At 48.0% G+C, this 22,913-nt stretch overlaps 1 protein-coding gene across 1 annotated transcript in view; it reads right to left on the reverse strand.

Annotated features, from left to right (window-relative positions):
• The window catches only part of LOC122375698, a 39,631-nt gene that overhangs the window by 14,536 nt on the left and 2,182 nt on the right, over positions 1-22,913 (reverse strand). The window contains exon 2 of the mRNA XM_043355188.1: positions 15,306-15,428. Within this exon, the coding sequence (XP_043211123.1) occupies positions 15,306-15,427 (122 nt within the window). The 5' untranslated portion in view covers position 15,428. The remainder of the gene's footprint in view (positions 1-15,305; positions 15,429-22,913) is intronic.

Consider the following 22,913-nt stretch of genomic DNA (forward strand, 5'->3'; position numbering starts at 1 on the left):
TGTTTTTGCCTACCGGGGATAAGGAAACCCAACCTAACCTAACCTAACCTAACCTAACCTACTGATTTATGCCTACCGGGGATAAGGAAACCTAACCTAACCTAACCTAGCCTAACCTAACCTAACCTAACGGTTTTGGATGTTGCGTACTTTGGATGTTGCGTACTTTGGATGTTGCGTTCTTTGGATGATGCGTCCTAGGATGTTGCGTTTTTTGGATGATACGTTTTGGATGTTGCGGTTTTGGATGTTTCGGTTTTGGACGTTGTGAATGCTCCCTATATACCCGATTTTGGACGTATTTTGGACGTTGCGTACTTTGGACGCTGCGGTTTTGGATGTTGCGTACTTTGGATGCTGCGGTTTTGGACGCTTTGATGGTCCCCCGTATCGTACGTCTCAGTGGTTCGCGGACTTTAGTACGCATCGCAAAAGTACGTAGGAACTAGGACAAAGGTACCGAGTACGTACGCAAAAGTACGTAGGCGATAAATTACGTACGACAAAAGTACGACAAAAGTACATACGCTAATGTTCGTACGCAAAAGTACGTATGCAAGAGTACGCACAGTATAAAGTACGTTAGACAAAATAACGCAGACAAATATTCGTACGCAACAGTACGTATCCCCCCTCGGCCGGCGCGTGTTTAGAAAACCAATCGGTCCGGCGAGGGGCAATTGTCAGTTTTGGAACCAGAGAACCACTTTCAGTGGATCCGAGCGTCGCACAGTGATGCAAATGGGGTTCACGAGTGGCCATAAATACCCAAAAGTCCAGTTTACCAAATCGAGTTAATTGCGATATGGCCGAGTAGACAAATGTTTGGGGCATCTGAAATCACATGGTTTTCATGTTTTTGTCAAAACCGGGCTCGTGTATAATCGTCAAAAGTCGTGACATTTTCTAGGTCGCAAAATGACTGTCAGACACTCGCAAGTTCAAACGCCGCTGGTTTGCGTTCATTTTGTACAAATTGAAAAAATTATACATGAGAATGATCCCCAAAGCCTTCTGCTTCTAATGCTGGGTCACAAAAGCCGTATCTCATTCGCTTTGGCGGTAATCTGACTATTTATCATCATGTTGCAATCGCAGTTTTTTACTAAGAAAAAAATGCTTTCGTTTCACCTACAGCACTTAACACAGTGTGTGCCCGTTAGTCCACCATACCATAGCCTTCCCTAATCATTTCTGAGTCGCATCGTGAAAGAATTAAGGCGCTAACACAGGGCTGACCGGCGCTACAGAGGTTTTTGTCCGGGCGGTCGGGTGCCGCAGTGGGCGCGCAGTGGGCGGGTGAGTGCCGCCGCGCGGCGTCCGGGCGGCGCGGCGGCGCGGCCGCCCGGGCCGCCCGCTGCGCCGCGGCAGCCGACCGTGCCGGACAAAAACTTCTGTAGCGCCGGTCAGCCCTGTTCTAGCGCCTTAATTCTTTCACGATGCGACTCAGAAATGATTAGGGAATGCTATGATATGGTGCGCTAACGGGCACACACTGTGTGAAGTGCTGTAGGTGAATTGAAAGCAAATATTTTTGGTAAAAAACTGCGGTTGCAACATGATTACAAATAGCTAGCTCACCGCCAAACCAAAATAGATACGGCTTTTTATGACGTAGCATTAGAAGCAGCAGGTTTTGGGGATCATTTTCATGCATAATTTTTGCAGTTTGTATGACTTGAACGCACGCTAGCGGCACTTCAATTTCAAGTACCTGACAGTCATTTTGCGACATCGAAAATGTCTCGACTTCTGACAATCTTACACGAGGCCGGTTTTGACAAAAACATTAAAATAATACTTTTTCAGACACCCCAAACATTTGCCTGACTGACCATATTACGATTTATTCAATTAAGTGAACTTGAATTTTGGGCCTTTTTCGTATTTATGGCCACTCGTGAACCCCATTTGCATCACTGTGCGTCGTTGGGATTTAATTCGCGCTAAACTGGTGTTTGGCCACACTGTGCGTCGTTGGGATTTAATTCTCGCTAAACTGGTGTTGGGCCACACTGTGCGGCGGAGCGGCTCACCCGGGACCCGGCGGCCCCGTGACGCCGGCGCCGATCATGTGCAGGTGCAGCGGGCCGTCACTGAGCCGGGCGGCCGGCCTCCGGTGCTGATGTCGCCGCTGATGGGAGACGGCAGCGGGCCGTACACGGGCACAAACTCGCCTGCAGCGGACCGACCGCCGGGTTAACAGAGGCACAGAGCGGCCAATTACTAGCGCTATACGGGGATACACCACAGCGGCCGGTACATGGGGGGACGACACCAAACCGGCCAACTGGGCGAGCAAACGCACGACACAGGTGCACGACAGGATACATAGAGGGGATGGCCATAAAAGCGAGCGTTTGCGTGGAGGCTAGCTCAAGGCAAGTGCTGATAACATTTTCTAAATTAATTCAGTAGGGCGCCCAGACTTTAAAACAGGGCTGCGGAGTCGATGGATTTTCGGCGACTTCGACTCCGACTCAGACTTTGGCTTCCAAAAACCAGCTCCAACTCCGACTCCGACTCCGGGCAGAATTGTCGACTCCGACCGACTCCAACTCCCGACTCCGACTCCGCAGACCTAGCAGGGCTGCGGAGTCGACAGATATGCTGTACCACCAGACACGGTTAGTTCAAATCGTCACTAGGTGGCAGCAGCGTCAAACGCCTGAAGAAATACTGTACCGCCAGACACAGACTGTAGTTTCAACCTCGCCACTAGATGGCAGAGGCGTCAAACGCCTGTGGATATGCTGCACCGCCAGACACGGGTGCTTCAAATCGTTCCACGGGCAGCGTAAAACGCCTGCTGAATGCTGATTTGCTGTGCCGCCAGACATGGATAGTACAAAGCTTGCCGGTAGGTGGCAAGAGCGTCAAACGCCTGAAAACATGCTGCACCGCCAGACATCGAATATTTCAAATCTTGCCGGTAGGTGGCAGTAGCTTCCAACGCCTGTGTATATGCTGTGCCGCCGGACCTGGGTAGTTCAAATCGTTCCACTAGGTGGCAGCAGCGTCAGGCGCCTGTGTATATGCTGTGCCGCTAGACACAGTTAGTTGCAATCTCGCCGCTAGGTGGCAGCAGCGTCAGGCGCCTGTGGATATGCTGTGCCGCCACGCTCGCAGAATCAAAGCCACTCTTACCATGCACCGCCATGGGGTTAATGGTCAAATTCTGAAACTATTGCAATCCTATACAAAACGAAACACATGGCGGCCAACTTTCCTTGCCTGGGCATAATATATCTAGCTGAATTGAACAAAGTAGACCAAATGCACATTAACCCGCGCCCTGGTGGGGTCTGTTTATAACGCGACCTGGTGGGGGGGGGGGGCTATTTTTTGCCCCCCCCCCCTCGTATCTCCGAAACTACTGGACGGATCCGCAAAATTCAAACGGCGTTCGAAAGGCCTGTCAAATTTGTCGAAGGAAACCAAATTTCATTGACCTCGGGGTCACCGATGACGTCACAGGTCAGGTCAAAGTTGAAATGTTTCACCGTTCACGGGTCTTCTAGGGAATGCGCTATAACACCGAGGAAAACGCATTTTGTCGAGAATCAGCGATAGGGCGTCAGTTGCCTAGTAGATATGTTGCTATTAGAGGTCACTGACAATACCAGGTCACGTCACAGGTCAGGTCACCAAGGGTCACAGGTCAGGTCACATGAGCCCAACTTTACTAAGGTTGTGTGATGCATGTTTTATGGCCAATTTTTCATTTCCAACTCAATGGTGTTGGTTATAAGGCTATCAGGTACGGCTTAGGTCACTTTCTGGTGAAGTTCAGGTCAAGGTCAGGTCAAGGTCAGGCCAAAAAAGGTCAAATTTTAAAGTTGATAGTTTTGCATAAAATGGGTATTGATTCGATGCAGCTCGTCACGGGGAGTCTAATGGTGGTCTTTGTTTTGCGCTACGGGGTCTAGAATTGCTAAAAATTGAGTTTGAAAATTTGACGTCATCAATTTTGAACAGTTTTTTCGCTATAACTTGGCCAAAAAAGAGGTATCAATCTCAAATTTGGTATGTGGATGGAAGGTGGTAAGGACTATCACATACAGGGCGTTGCAGGTAAATCCGACACTTGGAAAAAACGTGTTTATTCGAGTGCTATGCTCACGATGAAAAGCTTGGGCAGCATGTTACATCTCTATGATCAATTGCCTCCCCCAAAACACAAACACAGGATCGCCAACGGACGCCCCTACGTCTTCCAGCAAGAATCCGCCCCGGCGCACAAGGCCAGGACGACGCAGGCGTGGCTGCTCAACAACGTCCCTCACCACTGGTCGGCGGACTTGTGGCCGCCCTCCTCGCCTGGCTGCAACCCCCTCGATTATTTCTTCTGGGGCGTGATCGAGGCCAAGACCAACAAGCACGCACACAATACCGTCGACTCTCTCAAGGCCGCCATCGTGGCAGAGTTCGCCGCCGTAGACAAGGACACGGTCGCCAAGGCGTGCGAATCATTTCGCCCTCGGCTTGAGATCGTCGTCGCCGCCGACGGCGGTTACATCGAGTAGAAATGCAGCATATGACTCGAACTGGTGCTGACTAAAATGCCAGGCCTGTGTGTGCAATATTCATGCTTTCATTGCCGATTTCGTATTTTGCCTCTCAAGTGTCTGATTTATCTGCAACACCCTGTATATTCCGGTTTTTGCGAAATTGCAAAAACTTTTTGGATTTTTTGATCATTATATCCAAAAAAATATTTTTTGATTTTTTGGGGTCAAAATCAAAAAATTTCAAAAATCCGAGATAGCAGTTTTGTAGCCCTGTCAATTCTACAGCTTTTATGTTCTTATCATTTTTCTGTATTGTATTGACTTTTGCCAGCACTCCACATACACCGGCGTGGCTATTCTGTGCCGATAGTCACAATATAAAAACAGGTAAAAGGCGGAATGGGTAAAACAGGCAAACATCAGGCACACGTGCACATCATAAAGCTTGCACTCCTATGCCCCCTCCCCCTCCCACTACATATCCCTATTACACTTAACCATCTTCACGGCACGTTTGAAAGAAATGGGGTCCAGCTCAACGATACTCACAGGCAGTTCATTTAAAAGTGATGTTGCGCGATATAAAAACGATCGCTGCCCGGCGGCCGTTCGCATAGCAGGAGGCCTCAAAAGGCGATCCTGACGCGTACTGCGCTCGGACTGCTGGCGCGAGTCACGAAACGTAGTGAACAGAGTAGAGATGTCCACAGGCTCGCCATTGGTGATCGCCTTATGGGCTACCGTCAAAGTCGACACCTCATACATTTGTAAGGGGGAGAGAAGTCTGAGGTCCTCTCGCGCGTGAGAAATGTGGTCGTATTTTCTTAAGCCAGTGATCACTCTCGTCGCAAAGTTGATAATGTTCAGAAGCCTCGCATCATTCTTTGAGGTTCCGCCGCCATAAACAGAAATACAGTATCTCACGCGCGAGAGGACAAGACCGTCAACAACAGCTCGCAGAACACCCCGCGGGAGGTAATGCCTCAGGTGACGGAGACCGATCAGGAGGCCAATGCATCGACGGACCACGTCACTGACGTGCGCGTCCCAGGTAAGGTGGCGATCAAAGATCAAGCCCAAGTTTTTCACGGTCAGGCTCTCCTGAACGGTCTCCCCACCGACCCGTACGCTGACAGGGGATAGGCCACGTGTGTTCTGTTTGGTACCAAGGAGGAGGATTTCAGTTTTGGATGCGTTGAGCTTTAGGCCATGGGCATGGAACCATGACGAAAGGGTGCAGAGGGTGGTTTCCATGCGTTGGATGAGGTAAGGAAGGTTGCGTTTGGTATCGGATAGAAGGATTTGGGTGTCGTCAGCGTACTGGGTCACATGAGCGTCCGGCGCGTGCAGGCTGAGGTCGTTGGCGTATATGGTGAACAGGAGAGGACCAAGGACAGATCCCTGGAAGACACCCATGGTATTAGGGAGGGGATCTGAGACCACTCTGTCACCAGAGGAAGATGTGATAGAAACGGACTGAGTGTGACCGGAGAGATAGGAGTCGAATTTTTTTTTATTTGCAAAGCTATAGGCCTGACAGCTCTTCCCGCGAGACCCTTTTTTGGGTCGAAAACGGCAGAACATGACGTCACTCTGACGTCATTTCCGGCCAACCTATCATAGCCTTTGGAAAAATTTTTGGTCACCATGTGTAAAATTGATGTCCGGGAGGGTACTGAAAGTTTGGTGACGATCGGCGCAGCGGTTCTGGAGATATATCGCAAAGTCTGGAGGGGGGGGGGGGGGGCAAAAAATAGCCCCCCCACCAGGTCGCGGGTTAACCCGCACATGGGGGGGGGGGGGTTGCCACCCCCCCCCCCAGGTAGTCTTTCTGCTCTGCACTCAACATTTTTAGAGCTAGGAGGCTGATTTTTCGTATAGCTGCTCCTCTATCCTTTCTTGATGTCCACTGAAAATTTCAAGTTTCTGTGGTTTTTGGTTTCGGAGATATGACCGTGTTTTTTTCAGGTCATGTCATGACCCAAATGGCCAATTCTCAACATCTTGCGTTGGCTATGGGCCTTGTGAGCTTTTGACACCTTGATTTCGGCCTTTTTTACCAGTCTTACTTCCCACCTATCATGGAACATGTTGTTCGACGATGTATAGATGTCAAGGTCAATGTCAACCTAGGTCATCTAAGATCGTTTTGGGCAAGCGCAGTTTACTTTTTGTGAAATTTTTTGACTGCATTTTTGGTAAAAGCTTCCAAGATCATGATTTCATGTAATATGGACACAAACAATCGATGCACACATCAGTATACACACAGACACACACAGACATACAAACACATATAATTGCCCTTGACCTAACTTGACCTGAAATGACCTCAGCAGCAAAAACCTGGTCTGGTAGTGTGACAAAGAGGCTCTAGCTGGCTTGGCACCAGAAAACGGCATCGTCATCGGTACATGATAAGCAGCGCACTTGATATCCAACGGTGACCCAGAACAGCAACATTTTTTAGATTGACCTGCCTGAGCTGGAAGGTCAATGACTGACCTGAGAAGGTAAAACTGGGTATCATTGGATTCGTCTCTTCCCAAAGAATCTTTTTGGTCCTTATTGCTAAGCTCTATCTCCAACAGGAACGAAATGGCGCGGGGGGGGGGGGGGTGGCACCCCCATGTGCGTTCTAGGATGGGAAAATGGCATGTGCAGGCGAGGGTTAACCCGCGCGCCCAGTGCACAGTGATGCAAATGGGGTTCACGAGTGGCCATAAATACGAAAAAGGCCCAAAATTCAAGTTCACTTAATCGAATAAATCGTAATATGGTCAGTCAGGCAAATGTTTGGGGTGTCTGAAAAAGTATGATTTTAATGTTTTTGTCAAAACCGGCCTCGTGTATGATTGTCAGAAGTCGAGACATTTTCGATGTCGTAAAATGACTGTCAGGTACTTGAAATTCAAGTGCCGCTAGCGTGCGTTCATGTCATACAAACTGCGAAAATTATACATGAAAATGATCCTCAAAACCTGCTGCTTCTAATGCAACGTCATAAAAAGCCGTATCTATTTTGGTTGGGCGGTGAGCCAACTATTTGTAATCATGTTGCAACCGCAGTTTTTTACCAAAAATATTTGCTTTCAATTCACCTACAGCACTTCACACAGTGTGTGCCCGTTAGTGCACCATATCATAGCATTCCCTAATCATTTCTGAGTCGCATAGTGAAAGGATTAAGGCGCTAGCACAGGGCTGACCGGCGCTACAGAAGTTTTCGTCCGGCACGGTCGGGTGCCGCGGCGCAGCGGGCGGCCCGGGCGGCCGCGCCGCCGCGCCGCCCGGACGCCGCGCGGCGGCACCGACCCGCCCACTGCGCGCCCACTGCGGCACCCGACCGCCCGGACAAAAACCTCTGTAGCGCCGGTCAGCCCTGTGCTAACGCCTTAATTCTTTCACGATGCGACTCAGAAATGATTAGGGAAGGCTATGGTATGGTGGACTAACGGGCACACACTGTGTTAACCCGCGCGGGGCTGGGGTCTCCAGCCGAACGCGCGGGGCTGGGGGGGGGGGTAAATTTTACCCCCCTGTTATCTCGCGAACTAATGGTCCGATTTGGAAAATTCAAACGCCAATCGAAAGCTCTCATCACGAACTACTAAAAACATGTACTTAATTTAAAGTTTGAGGTCAAGGTCAAGGTCAGGTCAAGGGTACAAATTGCAAGTTTCTACAGTATCGGCCTTACACCGTAGTTGCCGAAGAATGGAGTCATGGACTGAGACTGATCGCCCAAAACGTGTTCTTAGGCTACCAAGACAATATTCGTTGCATACAATATCATTCAGAGGTCAAGGTCAAGGTCAGGTCAGGTCAGGTCAGGTCACCAAAAAACAAAATATAGAAAAGGGCATGTGCGACACATGTTTTATGGGTCATTTTACTCATAGAATTCAATAGGCACACTCAATAAGTGATATGGACCACCTCTGGATGAATTTCAGGTCGAGGTCAGGTCAAGGTCAGGTCAAGTGAGGTCAAATTTTGAAGTTGGTTGTTAAGGCCTAAAAAGGTGTCTATCTGATGCAGTTTTTCACGGCGAATCGAACGGTGCTATTCTTATTTCCGTACAAGGTCTAGAACTTCCAAAAAAGTCATTTTTCAAAAAAATTGTGTGTCGTGACGTCATAAAATTTTGAATAACTCCCACATTTTTGAACCGATTCTTCTAAAATTTGGTATGTAGGTGCACATAGACCACTTCTCTGACATATATTACGGTTTTTTCGATAGACTCAAAATTTTGGATTTTATAATGATTTTCCCAAAAAAGTCAGTTTTTTGAAAAAATTTAGGCCAAAATCCAAAATTTTCAAAAAACCGAGATAGCCATTTGATAGACAAAGAAAAATTACGTATAACCTTTTTGTTACGTCTTGATTCCTTTAAAAATGAAGATGTTAGCGGCGTTTGAACTTTTGCCGTTTTTGAGGCGAAAATGGCGAACATGACGTCACTAAAACGTCAATTTCTCAAAAATTTTCCGACGGATTTCGCTCAAATTTTCAGGGAACGTGTCAAATTGATGTAAGAAAAGGTACTGAAAGTTTGGCGGCGCTGCGCGCCGCCGTTTTTGAGCTATCGCAGAAATTCGCGAGGGGGGGTAAAATTTACCCCCCCCCAGCCCCGCGCGGGTTAAGTGCTGTAGGTGAAACGAAAGCATTTTTTTCTTAGTAAAAATTTGCGATTGCAGCATGATGATAAATAGTCAGATTACCGCCAAAGCAAATGAGATACGGCTTTTTGTGACCCATCATTAGAAGCAGAAGGCTTTGGGGATCACTCCCATGCATAATTTTTCAATTTGTACGAAATGAACGCAAACCAGCGGCGTTTGAACTTGCGAGTGTCTGACCGTCATTTTACGACCTAGAAAATGTCATGACTTCTGACGATTATACACGAGGCCGGTTTTGACAAAAACATGAAAACCATGTGATTTCAGATGCCCCAAACATTTGTCTACTCGGCCATATCGCAATTAACTCGATTTGGTAAACTTGACTTTTGGGTATTTATGGCCACTCGTGAACCCCATTTGCATCACTGTGCAGTGTCAGCCTGGATTTTACACGACCTGGTGTGGGGGGGGGGATGTTTGAACACCCCCCTTCTAACTCGGTTCCTGGGCCACGTAGCGACACGCAGTAAGGGACAATTGAAAGAACGTCAAAAATAAGGACGAAAACACTTCGGTCATTTTTTGGGTCAGGTCAAAGGTCGGGTCACCAGAGGTCACCAAAGGTAAAATGTTGACTATTTCAACATTTTGGAAACTGCCAACGGCTATCTCGGGAACCGATAGAGCTGCAGCGCCGCGGAAAAGCGCATTCGATAGCCCTTTTACAGACCTTTCTGAGTAATTTTCTCAGATTTGACCTCAGTTCAACGGTTTAGCCTCCAGAGGGCAAAAACTCCAAAAATAGCCGTTTTTACGTAAATCGTTTTTTCGGCGATAACTTTTGACTCAAAAGAGCCATGACATTACTTTTGCCAGCATCGTGTTCCTCTCGTCGAGACGCGTCGAATGAACTATAAGTTGACCTTGAAAGGTCAACTGGAAAATTTGACCTCAGGTCAAGGTCATAAGCTGAAGGTCATGTTGCATATCAGTCGATCCGCTACGTCGAGCCGAACACATCTAAGACGTTTTCAGCGCTCTAGCACGCCTCTATCAGAAGTCATTAGCGAAAAACTGTTAGATTCTGTTCGTGACCTGAGATGACCTCGGGGACATAACGAGGGGTCACAGTTGTCATTTTCCGGTTCAGTGTATCAATTTTACCTACATCTCGATGTTTGAGAGTGTTTAGAATAGCGTTCGTGCAAAACAGACGCTTTTCAATTTTCTCCCATTGACTTTTAATGGAGAGGCCGCAAAACTGACCTGACCTTAAGTCACCGATATCAAAATTCCGAGATATACATTTTATAGATACTGTTACCCTCATCAATCGCTGAAAGTTTCAAAGTGATCGGTCGCTCGGTGTAGCTATGGCAGACATTGAAACTTTTTATGAGGTGAGGTCACTTCAAGTGACCTGGTGACCTGACCTTGAGCGACCTTGGTCTGAAATTTTCACAACATGTGTAGAATTGATGTATGATAAGGTGTATGTACCAAAAACGGCTACGCTCAGCGCCACCGTTTTTGAAATATCTGCAAAAAAACCGCAGGGGGTGTGTGTTCAACCCCCCCCCCCCCCCCCCACACACACACACTTGGGCGCGGGTTAATACCTGGGCCTCGTTTCATAAAAGGAATTACTTACGGCGTTCCATCAATTATGCCAGATTTGGCGTATTTGATGCCAATTCGGTTTCATAAAGCCGGAGACCGGAGTAATTCACGCCATCGAAATTACGGAGCTTCAAATGCTCGATTCCGGACCAATTGATGCCATTTGGGTTTCATAAAACGACGTATTTAACGCCAAATATTTTATCAAGTTCTTGATATCAGTGGTGTAAACTACGCACAAAAATGTTGCGTGAATTTGAATTAATGTGAAGATTCGAAGCCAATTTTTAATATATTTTATAATGTTGAGCCCGATGAGGAAGAAAGAACAGCCAAAATGAGAAAAAGAAACTGCAAAACTTCTGTACCAGTCGCTTTTTGTGGCCACTATCGGAATTTTGTTTATTCGCCGCAGTGGCGCAGCCAGAACTCTGGCGACGGGGGTGAGAGACGTTCGCGATGGGCCCCCCAGCAAAGTGGGCCCCCTCAACCTAATGGGGGCCCCTTACCAACAACGAAAGGGCAGATCATTGTCCTGATAATAACCAGCCAAATCGGGGAAAAGGACAAATATCTCTTGATCTGAAGAGGCACGTAAAAAACAACAGCATATTTACAGAAACACGACCATTCTGCCCATATTTGATGGACAGCGTGCAATTCATGGCCAGCGGCCACTCAAATGGTCGGGCTAGGTCAAAAAGCTTTTAAAAAAGCTCAACATCAGTTTTTCGACTATTACTTTTGATATAGGAGACGAGGTAGAGTAATGAAATTGTCTTGAAGGTGTTAATCATTCATTCGGATCAATTGATGACCATCATGAACTCCTCAAGAAAGGACATGACCTTGATCTGCGGTCACATTTTGAAGTTGAACTTTTTAATGGAAATTATAGGTGTTAACATTCGATGCATGTTAACGGGAGAATGATGACAAAGTAAATGTTTCATGATTTTTCTCACCAAAGTTCTTGGAAAAATTCTTAGCAATTAGCAAAACTATTTTGGTAAAATGCGACTATTTAGATGGTTTCGCCCTCTGCTCTGTTGCCAAACTTGACATGAGGCATTGAGGTCAAATCTTAAAAGCGAAAGCGTTTTGAAAGGCCTATCGAATGAGTTGTTCCGCGAAGCTCTAGCTCTTTGGTTCACGAGTTATACGGTAACGGTTATTTGTGAAAATATAAAAACAAGAATTTTTTCGTCGTAATCTTGTCTTTGTGTTTATCATAATTTTATCATAATTTCATCTTCAATGACCTCAGCGATGACCTAATCGAAAAATGACCTCTACGATTCTGAAGCATCCTACAGCGATCTGTTGCTTTTCTCGTCTTTCTAGCCTTCTTAAAGGGACCCTCCCACCTTAACATTAGATTTGAGTTGAGATAGCCAAAATGGGGTCCATGGCTCACAATTACCGGTTTCGGCACTCACAACATCGAGAAATGCCTTAAATCGGAAATATTGAATTTCAAAATTGCAGCATTTTGATTCAGAGGGGCTAATGCATAGGAATACCCCTCTGAATGTGTGACGTCAGTGCAGATATCTAACGATTTTTAAATGTTTGACTAAAACGTTTTGTAGCACGCGGTGGTATATGCTGCTTTGCGCGCAACAAATGCCGCACTTTCAAATAAAGTCGCTAGGAACAGCGGAGATCCCAAAAAGTAAACAAAAGTAAAAGTCTAATATCTTGAAAACCGGTGAATATTTTTCGATGAAATTTGGTAGCTATTCGTTTTTGCTCTTTCTGGACCGAGCGACATCACTTTCATGCCAATTCATTAACTTTTTTGAAGGTGGGAGGGTCCCTTTAAATTATGATCGGGTTTGGCCGATACGCCCCCCCCCCCCATGGCTGATTGCACGCGTTAGAGAGCTATCGAACCCACTTTCAGCGCGCTATAGCTTTATATGTCCTCGAGTGTCGAAATAGGCGAAACTTTTCCTTCAATGAACATGATGACGTGGGCTTTGGTCTGAACTGCAACATGACTGAAGTAATTTCTCCATGATTTTCGACGCTCTTTAGAAAGCTGCCTACCACCGCACTTGTCGCTACGTGACCCTGGAGTCGGGTTAGAAGGGAATATTCAAACACCCCTCAGGGGCGTAAAACTGTAAAGCCTGGGGCCCTGCTCTGCGGGGCGCGGTCGAGCTAGGCTAGAGCCAGTTCGGGATGTTTACAAGCCCACGTAAAGCCCTCAAAAATCTGCATAGAGCACAGGCCTTCCAAGACTTGGGGGTTTAGATATCAACAATCGACATGGTCTTTTGAGACCTGCGTGGTGGCTATCAGAGGTCGGTGGGCCCCTCAAAAGCCGGTGCAGGAGCCTCGGGTGTCAGTTTGGAGCCATCATGGACCGGTGTGAAGTCCTGATGAATACCTAGGCGTCAAACCCCTAGACGTCAGGGTGGGGCCGGGCGGTGAGGCAGGCACAGACCTGAAGAGAAGAGGAATTTTCAGATGTCGGCTTGGCATCTTAACACCGCGTGGTTCTCCTGCTCAGTGACCCGACCTGACCCCTCCCCAGACACCCACCGTGTGGTGGGGCCCTGCATGGCTTTCTCAGAGGCTGACATATCGTACTGCGGGACCTCCATGAGCCTCAAAAACCTCTATGGGCCCCCTCACGCTTGGGGTAGGCTTCCTGAAGCATAAAATCTCTGAGTCTTGAGATGGGCCCATTAGACATGAACTGGGCCATCAATATACATGTGGTGAGTTGACCTATATCAAACATGATATCGGCTCAATCAGGATTGGGATAGGCCCTCTCAGACCCAGACCAGGCACGGAGTACGGACCCTCCCACACATAGGATGATCCTTTCATTCCTGGGTTGAGTCTTCTCAGGCCTGAAATGGGCCTCTCTCAGGCCTGAAGTGGACCCTCTCAGGCCTCAAATAGGTCCTCTAGGGCCTGAAATGGGCTCTCTCAGGCCTGACATTAGCCCTCTCAGACCTGAAATGGCCCCTCTCAGGCCTCAAATAGGACCTCAAGGACCTGAAATGGGCCCTCTCAGGCCTGACATTAGCCCTCTCAGACCTGAAATGGGCACTCAGACCTGAAATGGGCCCCCTCAGCCCGTAAATGGTCCCTATCATGTCGAAAAAGGGCCCCCTGGCCCCTCATACCGTAACTGGGCCCTCTCAGGTCTGAAATGGTGCCTCTTATGCCTGAAATGGGCCCTCTCTGGCCTCAAACGGGCCCTCTCTGGCCTCAAACAGGCCCTCTAGGGCATGAAATGAGCCCTCTCAAGCTTGAAAAAATGCCCCCTCAGGCCAAAAATGGGCCCCTCTCAGGCCTGAAATGGGCCCCTCTCAGGCCTGAAATGGGCCCTATCAGGCCTCAAGCATGCCATCTAGGGCCTGAAATGGACCCCTTCAGGCCTGAAATGGGCCCTCTCAGGCCTGAAATGGCCCCTCTCAAGCCTGAAATGGCCCCTCTCAAGCCTCAAACAGGCCCTCTAGGGCCTGAATTGGGCCCTCTCAAGCTTCAACTGGGCCCCTTCAGGCCTGAAATGGGCCCTCACATACCTGAAATGGACCCTCTCAGGCCTGAAATGGCCCTTTCATGCCATGGAACGGGCCTACCTAGGCCTTGGATTAGTTCAATCGGGCCTTGGATCACCCCTTAAATCATAAAATGGGACTATATATCCTAAGGGGGGGGGGGGGGCTATCAGGCCTGAAGACTGTTTTTCAGTCCTATGACGGAACTTGACATTAGTGATAAAAAGATTGTCAGGCTGCATAACGTTACAGTTCGAATCGACGGTGGGCCCCTAGGATAAGAGACGGGGGTGAGATCTCACCCCTTTCACCCCCCCCTGGCTGCGCCACTGATTTGCCGCGCCGCGCCACTTTCGTAGTTGGGCACTTCTGCTTAGCTGGCTTTCTGCTGTTTTCAATATATTGATTTAATAAAGGATGGTCATCAATATCAATTTTGTTTTTTCATAAATAATTTTTAAGATTTAAATTCAACATAAATGTTGTATAATTTCCCGTAAAAATAAGTGTTAACATGAAATTGCAATTTGTAGGACGCTTGATAAATTACGGCAACTACGCAAATGTGCTTAGTTACGGAGGTGTAAACAATTCCAGTTGTGGCTTTGTCAAACCGCTTCATTTGCGCTCCGTAGTTTGAAAGGGTGTGAATTACGGAAAGGTGTAAGTTACGGCAGAGTTTTATGAAACGAGGCCCTGATGTGAAGATGATAGAACAATATATCTTATTCCCAGGTATCCGAATAACTCCAGTACCGACTTGAATCGTTAAATTAACAAATATGACGTCCGTTTAGTAGATCGAGAGCCGAACGTCCTTGCCGTGGCCGGTCAGGCGGGCCGAGAGTGTCGGGTCTGCGAGTTGATAAGGGTCATTTCACGCATCTGTGTGGCCGACTTTCGTCCATCGTGAGACTGAGTTGTGTGATTGCGCCTTATTGTCCCGGGACGAGCGGCCGCGGCACGACGTCTGCGGGGTGGAGGAGCCTTGGCCACATTTCCCGGCGGCTTTCTCACCTTGAGCGCGTCGGCCTCGTCCGTCTCAGCCTGACGCTCGCGCTGCAGGCCGCGGCCTGCAGTGAGGTGAGCCGGCGCTGCGGGGCAGCGCGCTGCGCCTCGCAGTTCTCGTGCTGCTCCATCCTGCGAGGGGGGATTGAGATGTTACCGGGAGTCGTATGGGATGGAGATGTTACCGGGAGTCGTGTGGGGGTGGAGATGTTACCGGTAGTCGTGTGGGGGTGGAGATGTTACCGGTAGTCGTATGGGGTGGAGATGCTACCAGTACCAGTAGTCGTGTGGGGTGGAGATGTTACCGGGAGTCGTGTGGGGGTATCTAAGGCATAGGGCAAGGAGTGCGGAAACAAAAAATGAGCGTGATCGGACCTGTTAGCCGGTGGCCAGAGCCTAAATTGTGAACAAGGCAGAATGCTGACAATTTTTACTTTGACCTGACCTGTGACGTCATCGGTGACCTCGAGGCCAATGAAATTATAGGCTTAGCTTGACAGTTGTTCCAGGGCTATCAGATGCCGTTTGAATTTTGACAATCGGCCCAGTAGTTTCGGACAAAACATGTTAGTGCAATCTTGGTTTTATTGGTAGCCGTAAGTGGTAAAAGTAGGTACTTTTATTCACTGTTAAAAAACAACACTTGGCATATGGGGGATTCACCCCCCGTCTTGAAAAGTGGGGGTCGTCGTCATCGTGACGAGCTTTGTCCCAGGAATCTGATGCTGCCATTAATTTTCACATACAATATTCAGAAGTGCCGACAAATCACGAAAATTCTTATGACGTCACCGACTCACCATGCCCTATTCATGTCGGAGCTATTTTTTTACAATTTGGGGGTCAAAAATCAAGATAGAAAACTGAAATTTGGAACAAGTTATGTTCTAATAGACCTTTTTATCATTTATCCCGTTTTTAATTTTGAGAATTTTGATTTTAGTAACTGTTAAAGGAAATAGTTCACATTTTAACATGGGTTTTGAACTGGAATAGCAGTTCCGTAGCTTGGGCTGAGACGAGCATAAATCAGGAGCTTTTACAGCCCAACGATCACCCTAGGCAAAGATATTCTATTTCTCGTCCCGAAAAAGGTGTCTTGCGTTGAGGATGTGTGCCTTGCATATATTTGCATCCAGTATGAAACGAGCATGGGTCCCGAAAATTCTTCAGAAACTAGAGAAATTATCTACGAGAACTCTAGAGAAATTCTCGTACTGATCAATAAGGACATTCAGGGGAACATTATCGCCCTTGCCAGTAAAACTAGTAAAAGGGCTAACTTTGCATGGTTCTTTAATCATTAATGCATTATTTCACGCACTGGCGGATCCAGGGTTTCAGCGCGGGGGGGGGGCATACCAGGTCACGGAGCCAAACCTTCTCCTAGGGTACCCCCAAATCCTGTCTTCTCATCGGATTTAGGCCACTTATTTTTCGTCATAGCCCTGATACGATAGTTTTTTCTTTAAAAAAACAAATGGTAGGCCACCTGGGCCCTGTTTCACCGGTGATAGCAACACGCTGCTATTACACGTGGGGCGTTCCACGACAAATCGACAAATAAAAAATTAAATTTGCACCCTCATATTTTATTTCTCGTTGAAAACTGGTGTAAGGGGTTGTGATGGGCGGGGAAATCGCCACATTTGTCTCAAGATGTTTAATGCATAATAATCGACACCGAAATATCGTCGTATTATTATGCAGGGTCACCAAAGAAAAAGGCAATGTTATTTATCAAATATCAAAGGAAATTGGCAACATCTAGCACAATGAAACACATTATTCAACACCTAACGAGGCCGGCCGAGTCCCCGATACCACCATGGCGACCGCTCAAGTCCAACTGGCCTGCAACTGGCCAATCAGGGGGCTTGTTTGTCATTTCTGGGTGGGATTAAAAAACATGCGGGCGGGGAAGCCAGCTGTGACAAGGATTTTTATCTTTCTAGTTGAGGTTTATTTGCCATTGGGTCTACAGTGCAGGGATATTTCTATCTCGCACTCCTCTGAGGTGCAAAGATAAGAATTTGTTATCTCTGCATCTCTCTGAGATGCAAAGATAAGGTCTCGAGGTTTCATAGCCAAAAATCAAGAGTTCAACTGATGATGGGTCAATAACCGAACGGCATTTTTAATGGCTGTTTATATATGAAACTTATGAAATAAAAACAAGCTACTCTAAATCTTTTTTTTTACATAGATGAATACATTTAAATATAATATTGAATTAATTAACAATAAACCTCAACATAGAAAGATATAGGATTCCTCATGGCTCACTCGTGGAAGATCGGATATCTTTTCCTCGCGTGTTACAGAAAAACCTCGCTCCTTCGTCGCTCGGTTTTTCAGTAACCCGCTTGGAAAAGATATCCTTATCTTCCACTCGGAGCCATGAAGAATCCTCTATTTCTTCGAACAACGGTTTCCGAGATATAGCCTCGGGCAATTCCAGCAGGTCGCGCTGCAGCCCTATGTTTGGCGGCCTATAACTCAGAAACTATTGGTTTTCTACGATAAAAACTTTATATGGTTCAACTCACAATCAGCCACCAAACATTTTCGCTATCTCGCATTTTCAATTTTTGAAAGTTTTGATCACGTGACCTTTTGACCTATTTTTCGAAGAGTGACCTTGATATTTTCCCCACTGAAAGTTGTAATTTTGTCTGATGACGATTAAAGCCTTATCAATTGTCATTCATATGCGAAAATAAAAAAGTGGATATCGCCCTGCGGGCTGCGTTGACCTCAGGTCAGGTAATTTTTATGACCTGTCCATTATTACGAGCGGGAGCGACAGCGAGATCTCGAGAATAAAGCAAGATAGCGACAAGCGGTAAACGGTGCAGGGTACAAATGGATAAGGTCTATAATTTTTACTGAGGTCATTTTCAGGTCAGGTCAAAGATGACGTCACACTTGCCGGCCTATCTTGCCGGCCCTCACTTGCCGGCCCTCACTTGCCGGCCCTCACTTGCCGGCCCTCACTTGCCGGCCTATCTTCAGGAGCCCTGTGGAGTCCTTATAGATCGGCATGGGACTCTCAGGCGTCGCTGCAGCGACGCCTGAGGGCTCTCATGGGAGGACTCCCTGGGAGCCCTCAGAGTCACCAGTGCAGTGTGGGGCCCACAGAGTTGCAGGTAGGTAGCCGTCAGATGCGCTTGTGTAAGACCTTCAGAGGCGCCAGTGTGGGGCCCTCAGAGCCGCCGCCGATTAGGGGCCTTAAGAAACATTGGTGTTAGTCCCTCAGATTGGTGGTATTGGGCTCTCAGAGGCGCCGGTGTGAGGCCCTCACAGGCGCCGTTATGGGCCCTCAGAGACACTGGTGTGAAGCCGTTCCATGCGGGTATGGGTCAGGACCCTAATTAGAGCTGAGCTGACGCTTAATGGGTCAGCAAGAGCACTCAGAGGCCAGCACAGGGCTATCAGAAGTCGGAGTGGGGCCGTTATGGAGATGTGTGATGTGTGGCGACTCAGGAGCCCGTGTCTCCGTGAGGTGCTCTCACGAGTCCTGCGGGTCTTATATCAGTCGAAATGAGGCACGCTTGGACCCTGAGCGGCCACTAATTGGCACTGCAGGGCCTCTCGGGCCCATAGGGCACCATGCATCTAATGAGGCGGCACGCGCCCCTTGTGTCTCCCCCCCCCCCCCCGCTTACGCTGCGCTGGCTGCGGCCATACAGGTAAATCGTATTCTAACCGTCCCTATTCCCAAGCATAGGCGGCGGCCGATTCCTGGCTTGCGCAATATGACTGCCGTCGTTACGCAATACGGTCAATAGGGTTGAAGCGGCATAGCTCCCTTGTGGTAAGAAGCAACATATTTTTAGACAAAATAAAGGCAATGACAACTAAATTGAGGTTACTAAAACGACTCTGATCACAAAAGTACCTAGTTACTAGGAAGGCTTTCTAATCAATTTTTATTTAGTTCCTCGTTATAGGCGTGAGAAGTGTAAGTCTGAATGGGGGGGGGGGGCATACTTGTACTGAATGCCCCTCAGGCTCCTGTCCGGGGAGCATCATATGCCCCTAACCTATTAATTTGAGGACTCGTTTTAGGGCCTTGGGCGGGCGGGCGGGCGGATGGGGTCTGGGGAGACAGATAGACGGACGGACGAACATACGGAGAGACGGATGGACGGACGGACGGAGAATGGAGAAACGGACGGATGGATGGACGGACTGAGAGACGGAAGGGCGGACGGACGGATGGAGAGACCGACAAAGAGATGGACAGACGGACGGGTAGAAAGAGAGAGAGAGAGAGAGAGAGAGAGAGAGAGAGAGAGAGAGAGAGAGAGAGAGAGAGAGAGAGAGAGAGAGAGAGAGAGAGAGAGAGAGAGAGATTCGCAGAGAGAGAGAGAGAGAGAGAGAGAGAGAGAGAGAGAGAGAGAGAGAGAGAGAGAGAGAGAGAGAGAGAGAGAGAGAGAGAGAGATTCGCAGAGAGAGAGAGAGAGAGAGAGAGAGAGAGAGAGAGAGAGAGAGAGAGAGAGAGAGAGAGAGAGAGAGAGAGAGAGAGAGAGAGAGAGAGAGAGAGAGAGAGAGAGAGAGAGAGAGAGAGAGAGAGAGAGAGAGAGAGAGAGAGAGAGAGAGAGAGAGAGAGAGAGAGAGAGAGAGAGAGAGAGAGAGAGAGAGAGAGAGAGAGAGAGAGAGAGAGAGAGAGAGAGAGAGAGAGAGAGAGAGAGAGAGAGAGAGAGAGAGAGAGAGAGAGAGAGAGAGAGAGAGAGAGAGAGAGAGAGAGAGACTGAGAGAGAGAGAGAGAGAGAGACTGAGAGAGACTGAGAGAGACTGAGAGAGAAAGAGAGACTGAGAGAGAAAGAGAGACTGAGAGAGAAAGGACTGAGAGAGAGAGGGGGTGGTGAGAGAAAGGAGGATAAGTATGAAGGAAAAGACTAACAGAGACTTCAGGGAGGACGGCAAGGAGACTGATACCTACAGAGAGGAACAGTAGCGGCGGAACACCTTCAATTAAGGGGGGGGGGGGGGGCACTGCCAACTTTTGGTCCCATTCTTTCCATGCAACGCCCATAGGCCATAGGGCTAATGTTAACCCTCGCCGGCCGAGGGGGGGGGGGCGGGTGCCGCCCCCCCCCCCATAGGGTTTTTTCGCGATAGCTCCGAACACGCTAGCGATAGAGAGCTGAAACTTGGCATACCTGACCTTTGATCCAAGCCGCATCTTTTGACACCAACCGCATTTTTGGGTCAGGTCAGGTCACTGACCTATGACGTCATAAGTGAACCTCTGCACGGTCTTCAGATGTCGCAACTTCGCAACGCCCTCACTGCCAGAGGAGATGTCACAGGGAAATGAAACTTGCAGGATCTAGTATCCATTATGAGTCTCACAACTTGTATATCTCGGATTTTTCCTAAAGGTCATATGAGGTCAGGTCATTTTCGTGACCTCACCATTATAAGTCAATGGGGAAAAATGAAAACTGCTATTCTGGCGCCGGGAACGATCTCCAACTATCTCAAGCACACAGAATCGTGATTTGATGCACTCCTTGCAAGGTTAGATGCGTCACTTTTGCAATGTTGACCTTCCGTGACGTCATTTATGACGTCATCAAGGTCATATTAGTTTTTCGTCAATAACTCCCGATCAAATTGAGCTAGCTAGTCGAGCAAGCCACCAATGGACTCAGGAAGACCTGCCGAATCGAATGATATGCGACATGACCTCTTTCGACCAACTTCGTGACCTGGGGGTGCTGACCTGACCTTGACCTGAGGTCAACACCCCAAGTTGACCTGACCCAAACAAAAAGTATATCATTCGACGCGCCTGAGCGAGGCGAACACGATGCTGCCAAAATCGCGGCTCTGCGGCCGTTTTTTGCGAAGGTATTCACCAAAAACTGAACCGTACCCTGGGGCACTTGACCTGACCTCAGAGGTCACCGGTTGACCTAGGACCTTAAAATCGGGTACCAGTCTCTGCGTCTCGTAACGGCGCACACGCTCGTTTTTTCCGCGACGCGCTAGCTCCACCAGGGGCGAAACGGCGAGGGGGGGGGGTAGTACCCGCCCCCCCCCCCCTCGGCCGGCGCGTATGTAGAAAACCAATAGGTCCGGCGAGGGTTAAAGGTAGTGTGCCACCTTTGAAAGATTTCCCATTTTATTTTTCCTAGGATAAGAGGCTTCTGTTTTTACCTAATATCGCAAAAAAAATCAAAAATGGGCCTGGAATAGTGCCTTTTTCGCCTAAAAGTTTTTCGGTTTTTAGATATGTATAACAACTGTAGTGGGCTCACCTGCAAACAGGCGTCGGGCAACAATCGCGAATGCGGCGCACTTGTGACAATAAGCAAAGGTCATTATAGTGTTACGACCATACGACGTACGGGAATGAGTTATCAGCTGTCTAATCGTAGACAACACAATGTCGAGCCTTAAACTGTAAGCCCGTATTGGTATTGTTTCTTTTATTTGGCTGTCGAACATTATTTATGGTTTGAAATATGATTTTATGTAAAATAATTGATATGAAAAAGCCGTCTTATAAGTAATGACCCCATTTCACCACACGCAAGTGGCAGAAATGACAATGATCAGCTGACGCAAGGCCCTAAATACAGCTGACGCATTTTTCTTGGCCGAAGTCAGAGCGCGCGGCCCGACGCACCACGCGTATTTGGAAATTCCGACCTCGACGAGCATCAGAAGCCACCTAACAGGCGTGTTCGAAACCGCAGGAGATGATGATGAACGGGTTTATCGAAACTTGATTGGATGAGCATATCGGTAATAGCGATTTCAGTGTGTGCATTTATTGTTCATAGTGGTGTGAAATGTGGTTGGGGTACGACCGACAACCCGTCGGGGCGAATTTCGCACTGGGGTACTCAAAATTTGAAGAATTTAAGACGTTTCCATGAGTTTTGAAGGTATGGATAAGTTCTAAAAATCCGGTTCTCCTTATCTGGGCCATTAACTCCATACGGTCCAAGAAAGCTGGCACACTACCTTTAAAATGCCAAAATCAAAGGGGGGACGGTGCCCCGGTGCCCTCCCCGTTCCGCCGCCTATGGAGAGGAAAGATGAGTGAGCAAGGGATTTGAGAGATAGGTAAAGAGACAGGGGAGAAATGAGATTTTATTGCTCCGCTCCTAATAACACTTCCTAAAATAAAATATAATTGGCCGTAATTATCGAATAAGAATCGGAAATTGTCAATTGAACGTCTGATTCGCTTAAATCAATCGACAATCCGCCTTAATTACCATGTTTGACATGTTTGCAGTTTGCACCAAAGCCAGCTTGCAGGCTATAGCCTATACATCGAGGCAGTGGTATATACTATACATCCCGGTGAATTCCTGCATATAGCCGAGACCTCCGGCGGTATTTTCCCACGATCAGCCGGATTTCAAAGTCGTGTATTTTTCGTCCATGGCAGGCGGCCCGCGCAATCTCGGGGAAAGAGGCACTCCAGTAACAAAAGCACGAGCAAAATTGATGAAATACTAGGACTTACTCCACAAGGAGATCGAATGGGTCGGAGCGCTTTCAATATGTATTATACATATCGTCGTCAGCGAATCAATAACGGGTCGAATCGAGTCGGGTATCGAAGAGGTTCGGATACCGACCCATACC

This window comes from Amphibalanus amphitrite, unplaced genomic scaffold (genome assembly GCF_019059575.1).
Source record: "Amphibalanus amphitrite isolate SeventyFive unplaced genomic scaffold, NRLGWU_Aamphi_draft 001898F_arrow, whole genome shotgun sequence".
Classification (NCBI taxonomy): Eukaryota; Metazoa; Arthropoda; class Thecostraca; order Balanomorpha; family Balanidae; genus Amphibalanus; species Amphibalanus amphitrite.